General features: G+C 40.3%; 1 protein-coding gene across 1 annotated transcript in view; it reads left to right on the top strand.

Moving 5' to 3' along the window:
* Positions 1-1,392: 1,392 nt before the first annotated feature.
* LOC110107719 (UDP-galactose transporter 1) overlaps positions 1,393-6,000 on the top strand; it is a 61,562-nt gene continuing 56,954 nt past the window's right edge. Inside the window, exon 1 of the mRNA XM_020838073.2 lies at positions 1,393-1,877. Coding sequence (XP_020693732.1) covers positions 1,767-1,877 — 111 coding nt within the window. The 5' untranslated portion in view covers positions 1,393-1,766. The remainder of the gene's footprint in view (positions 1,878-6,000) is intronic.

The raw sequence follows: 6,000 nt of genomic DNA, 5'->3' as shown, positions 1-6,000 counted from the left end.
GTTGATGTCTATTAATTTAGGTTGTAAGCCTAGTGAGCTGTCCCAAGGTACCAAGAGGGGGGGTAATTGGCTAGTTTAAAAAAATTAAAATTTAAGACCCCCTTTTTTTTTATATTTTGAGAAAAAGATTTTCAAGCACACGAGTTTAAACTGAAATAGAGAAGTGGGAAATGTAAAAAAGTAAAGTAAATGACATCCACGATTTATAGTGGTTCGGTCTTATACCAGCCAGAACTCATCACTCCTCAGAGACACTCTCTGAGTATTGCACTTAATACAATAGTACTCTCCTTTGCCCCACAGCAAGGCGGAGAACGCCTTACAACACACTCTTTTCACCACTCCGCAGGTGCGGCAAGAACCGTCCGTCCTTACACAATACTCCAGTGTTGCAGAATGATCACTCCTTCCTTTCACACTCTCTAGTGTGGGCAAGAACCCTTCGTCCTTTCACACTCTCCTAGTGTGGGCCAGAGAACCCTTCGTCCTTTCACACTCGCCTAGTGTGGGCAGAGAACCTTCGCTCCTTTCACAGCTGCTCCTAGTGTGGTCAGGACCATTTCGTGCTTAGTCATACTCTCTCAGTGTCGCGGCAGAGACCGAATCTCCTTGACAGATACTCTCCGCTCCAAATCTAGAAGGAAGAAAGAAATGAGTGAATAAACCAATTCACAGCTAACGAGATCTACTTGAAACTCAAGTGAGGCCTCTGCTTCTAGGTGAGGGAATCTTCCCTTGAATGCTCTCTTCATACTCTCTCCTTGGCATTCCTAATGAGGTCAACGAAGATCAAATGAACAAAAGATTGGGATGCAAGTGCTAATTTGGGGCTATTGATACAAAGCAAAAAACGTGCCAAAAACTGCAATGTTCAATCGATCTTTGGTTAAAAAAAACGCAGGTTGGGGGATATTTCGTTCTGTATTGACGTGGCATCGTAAACCTGGAATGATTTTACTTAAACGATCTGAAGACACCCTATTGAATATGTTGAAAGTGTCTTCGTACGCTGATGTTACAACATTCTCCAGGTTATCGGCTTCCTCCGAGACCTGCGAAAATATTGTCTTCTCATAAAAACCAACTTCCTCCTCCAGATCAATCTCCATCTTCATCGGCATTTTCTCTGCGAAATTTTTGGCTTCTCTGCGAAAATTTTGATTCTAAGCGTTATATATTGCGGTGATTCGCGCGCGCCTTAAATTCTGAAAAAAGAAGCGCCAACCTAAATCTCCCGGGTCGGGCTGAAAGACGGATCGGATTTACGAAGTTTACACAAATCAATTGACTGTTTAACCCTTTCCAAGTAAGCAACCGAACACATCGTTTTTTGATCGGATTCCACACCGAATAATTTCTCAGAAAACACAGGCTCGTCGGATCTAATTTTAGAGTCATATAAACGCAACAGTTTTTTCTCATCACCCCTTCACTCTTCAGCTGTGGCGTCCCCCAGTTCCGCTCTATAATCTTCTACGGCGCTCTTCGATGGCTGCGCTGGCCTCATCTGATCGCCGCTGCCGTCTCCGCCTCCGGTAGCGCTGTACTCTGCTCTTCACACGCTGTAAAAACAATCGTCAATTCCTTTTCTCTTAGAAAGGTCATGCTTAGAAAGGTCATGAGGAAAGGAAAGGGATCTCAGACAGTTTCGTTTTAGATCATTAATTACCGTTCTTAAAAAACATCGGTGCACAAGAGGGTTTGGCTTTGTTCGTTCTCCTATTTTTTTGGCCGTCTTTCCCGCGTGTTCCCTTCGTGGGTTAGACATGGAGGAGAGTTTGGCGTGCAATTGGGGTGCCTTCCGTGCCATACTCGCCATTCTACAGTGGTGGGGATTCAACGTCACTGTGATCATAATGAACAAGTGGATCTTCCAGGTCCTTCTCCTGAGCTTGTTCTTGTAACAGATTTTGATTAATTATGCTTGATTTTTGCTTTTTTTGAATTATTTTTTTTTAAAAATTGATTTTTGCTTATCTGCTTTCCAAATCTCTCTTTTTTAGGGTTTGGTATTTGTGTCGGCTCTCATACTTGATTGGTGATGTTCTTTTGAAAACAACATTTGTTTGCGTTAATTATGTGATCTCCTTTTGCCTTTTTTATTGGATGCTCGTAACGGGGAATGGTCTGTGTTGTTTCTATTGCATTTGGGTAGCTATCAGAATTGCTTGTTTTAGGTTTACTTGATTTGTTTCTGAACTGAAAAGAGACTATCATGGAAGGTAGGGGGAGTGGAGAAATGGCGATGATAAATACTTGCGAGAATGGAGATTGTATGTAGATCCCAGGAAGGTCTAAGGTTTGATAAATCTGAGGCGCAGGACATATTGTTTTGAACTTGTAATGCTTAATGATAGTTAAATAATTCATTTACAAGTTGGTGGTTTGATATCAGATAAGATCAGGATAGTTGTGAATCTAAAGAGTAATGTGAAAGTGCTGAATTGCTTTTAAAGGAATTACAGAAAACTATGAATTGCAGGGTGGATCTATCTTGGGGGGCAGTGTTAAATTCTATTTTAACAGTAAATTCCTCTGCTCAATGGTTTCTTATTTATCATTCTGGCACACTTTCATCATAACGTTAGCATGTTTTTTTTGTTTTTTTTTGGTTATGCATTTCATCTGTTGTAGCTCTTGGTGTAGTATTTTGAGATGGATCCTAGAAGGGGTTGATTAAGAAGGAGTTTTGCATTTTATCATTCTAAACTGATATCTGCTGTGTGATGTATGGCGATTAGGTTCCTGCATTGCATTCTTGAAGGTTTGATCCTTTGTGCGTAAATTTTTTTTAAAGCGTTGTCATAGCCATCTTTTCTGCTGTGCAGAGCCTCTTGCCTGTTCTTGGGTATTTTTTTTTTGTTTTTTGTTTTGTCCTGTGGTATAACTATTCTTGATTTTAGCAAGGTTTAAAATTGCGTAATTAAGCCTCGAGGCGGTTTTCGTCCGTGAGGCGAGGCGTAAGCCTCGAGGCGGTCTGAGGCGTAAGCCTCACGGACACAGAATTGCGTAAATGAGAAATTAAGGGTTTTTCTTACAATAAAAAAAACATAAACCCTAGATTTTTTTACACTTGAAAAATCTAACCGTAAACTAAAAAAAAATACCTAAAATCTAATGTGGAGTACTCCTAGAGGGCGGCCGGAAGTTTCAACTTCGCCGGAGAGAGGCGGCGGCGGCGGGAGAAGCGGCGGGAAGGGAAGCTGGCGGGTAAGGACCGTGCGGGAGCTCTCTGTTTCGCGAATTAGAGCCGTGCGGGTAGGAAAAATTCGGGAGGAGCTGCTGTCGTGCGGGTTTAAGGAGAAAAAAACATTCATTTTAAGTGGGTGGGTCCATTCCCATGAGGCGTACGCCTCACTAAGACTTGCGCAATTGCGCCTCTGAGGCGCGCCTCAGTCCATGTGAGGCGTACGCCTCTGCCAGGGATGGAATTGCATAAGCTTCGAGGTGGTTTTTGGACGAATTGCGCAGAGGCGCGCCTCTTATTGCGCAATTTTAAACAGAGAATTTTAGGTTTCCATTTAAATGGTTAGCATGTTAAAAATCAGTTAAAATTTGAAACCTCAGAATTATTTGTACTTAGAAAATTTAATGATACCTGTAACTAACTTATACCCTAAGTGCCATAGTCATTCAATAATCACTTGAATTTCAATTGAGTAGAAATTGATTTATGTTGAGTTGAATATGACTTGATTTAAAATGAGTTGGTTCAAATGGAAATCAACTTGATAAACTATACTTGAACATGCATATGTATATCTGTGATGAAACAAAAGCTCTCTTTCACAAAAGAGTATTGTATATTGCTTAAAGAAATTTCCCATTTGCCTAGCTTATTTGTTGCATATAGAAGTGTCTGATTTTGTTGCTCCAAACATTTTAGGAACCACCGAATAGATCTTGTTGCCTTCTACAAAATCCTTCCTTGTTAAGACAATGCACCTTGAATAATCATTCCCTTTACTTTGTTCCATAATGCACTTTATATCATGAGACCTCTATTTCACCTTAGTTCTTACCAGCTATAAAGTGAATTTTATATCATGAGTCCCCTATTACACCTAAGATCTTATTTAAATTATGAATTAAATCATCCATTATGGACTAGTAAGGCTTCCATCATTTCATCTATTAGAATTCAGTTGTTTTGCCTTGGCTAAAAGCCAAGGGAACAAATAAGCTTGCTAAAATGAAAAGAAGCCTATAAGGAAATTGACACAACCATTTAAAATTGCACTGCATTAGGGCTCCCGATTCGCTTGCTTACATGATTCTAGGCTAAATGAGGAATCAATCTTAGCCTCCCGGTCTTGTTAGAAAACCAATTTTTTCCTATTCATAGAAAGTTTTAAGCAATGTTAAGTTACGAAGAAAATAACGTTTACTTGCACAATTGGATGTGCAAGTACAATACTTAATTATAATAACCTATTTTAGAATTCGACTAGTTGCAAGAAATTCAAATTATTGAAAGTGCTAAGCTCTAGTCCTTTTCCATTATCCTCTTTCCCTTAGTTCCATAGAAAGGATTGAAAAAGAGTTCTTCATTGATTTTTGGTGGCATAAAAAAAGGAGAGCTAGCTATGGAGTGATTTCAAACAAAAGGAGCATAGGGAGCTTGTTGTAGCACCTTACACTAATCTTCTACTCCTTTCTAGAAGATGTAAAGAGGTGTACCATCGCTAGTGTAGCCGTTTTATATGCAAAAATATTTATATTTAAGTATAAGAGCAGGGTGTCAATATTAAGTGAGGATTGTTTAAGTTTTGATTATTAATGACTTGACCAATTTTGTCATCATATTTTATGACTTGGGATATCATTGAGGGTTGTAACTTATGAAGAACCCAATAATCATGAGCGCAAACCACCTTATAAATCATAAAGCACCCAAGGGTCATAAGCACAACCTTCCCTTAGGTGAGCCATGTCATTAGTACCTATGTTCTAGAGAGCAAGGTTTAAAATTGCGTAAATAACCCTCGAGGCATTTTTCGTCCATGAGGCGAGGTGTAAGCCTCGAGGCGGTGTGAGGCGTAAGCCTCACGGACAAAGAGTTGTGTAAATGAGAATTTAATTATTCTAGCAAGTAAATAATAGTAAGAGTCTATCATACAATAAAAACATCTAAATGAGAAGTGAAATTAGTGGAAAATAATAAAATAGATGCAATATATGCATCTCATAGCATAATTAAAAGTACTAAACCACAAATATAAGTCTATTAATTCTCCCAAAGTACAAATAAGAAAGAACATTTAAAATCCAATCATGTCCCATCACTAAATGGGTCTTCAAGGGAAGCATCTTCATCTCCAATTGTATCTATGAATGTCAAATCTTCATCAAATTCAATGTTACCCACTTTTCCTTGCCCTTAACTATATTTCCTAATGCAAAAATGCAAAATCAAACCAAAAATCTCAAAAAAATTTAAACCTTAGATTTTCTATAACTTGAAAAATCATACCTTGAATCTATGTCACAAATATGCTGAGGGATCTAAGGGGGCGCTGCCCCCTGGCGGGGTTCAACCTGGCTGGTCAGGTCGCGGGGTCAAGGGGCAGTGCCCTTGCGGTGGTTTCCGGGAGTAGCGCCCTCAAAACAAATTTTTATTGTAAGAGTTGTTTTAAAGCTTTCTCTAGCTTCTTGATGCCGAGCAATACCGAGCATTGATACTGAACATGGTATAGAGCATTGCAGAGAGGTACTGAGTTCCGGTACGGAGCAGTACCGAGTGGTATCGAGTACTAAGCGGTACCAAGTTCCGATAGTAGAGGTGTGGTAAAGGGTGGCCGGACACTAGAAGCTCACCTGCGTAAGGCGGCTCCGGCGGGAGAGGCGTCGGGAAGGCCGGCCGAGGGAAGCTAGGTCTCGGCTCTATGAGGCGTGTGCCTCACCCAATATTGCGCAATTGGGCCTCTGAGGCGCCCCTCATGGATCCTGAGGCGTAAGCCTCACCTAGACCCAAAATGGCTTAAGCAATTAGGCTCTTGG

The sequence above is a fragment of the Dendrobium catenatum genome, unplaced genomic scaffold (assembly GCF_001605985.2).
Source record: "Dendrobium catenatum unplaced genomic scaffold, ASM160598v2 original_scaffold_107050, whole genome shotgun sequence".
Taxonomy (NCBI): domain Eukaryota; kingdom Viridiplantae; phylum Streptophyta; class Magnoliopsida; order Asparagales; family Orchidaceae; genus Dendrobium; species Dendrobium catenatum.
The sequence above is the reverse complement of the archived record's forward strand: the minus strand, read 5'-3'. Positions and strand labels throughout refer to the sequence as shown.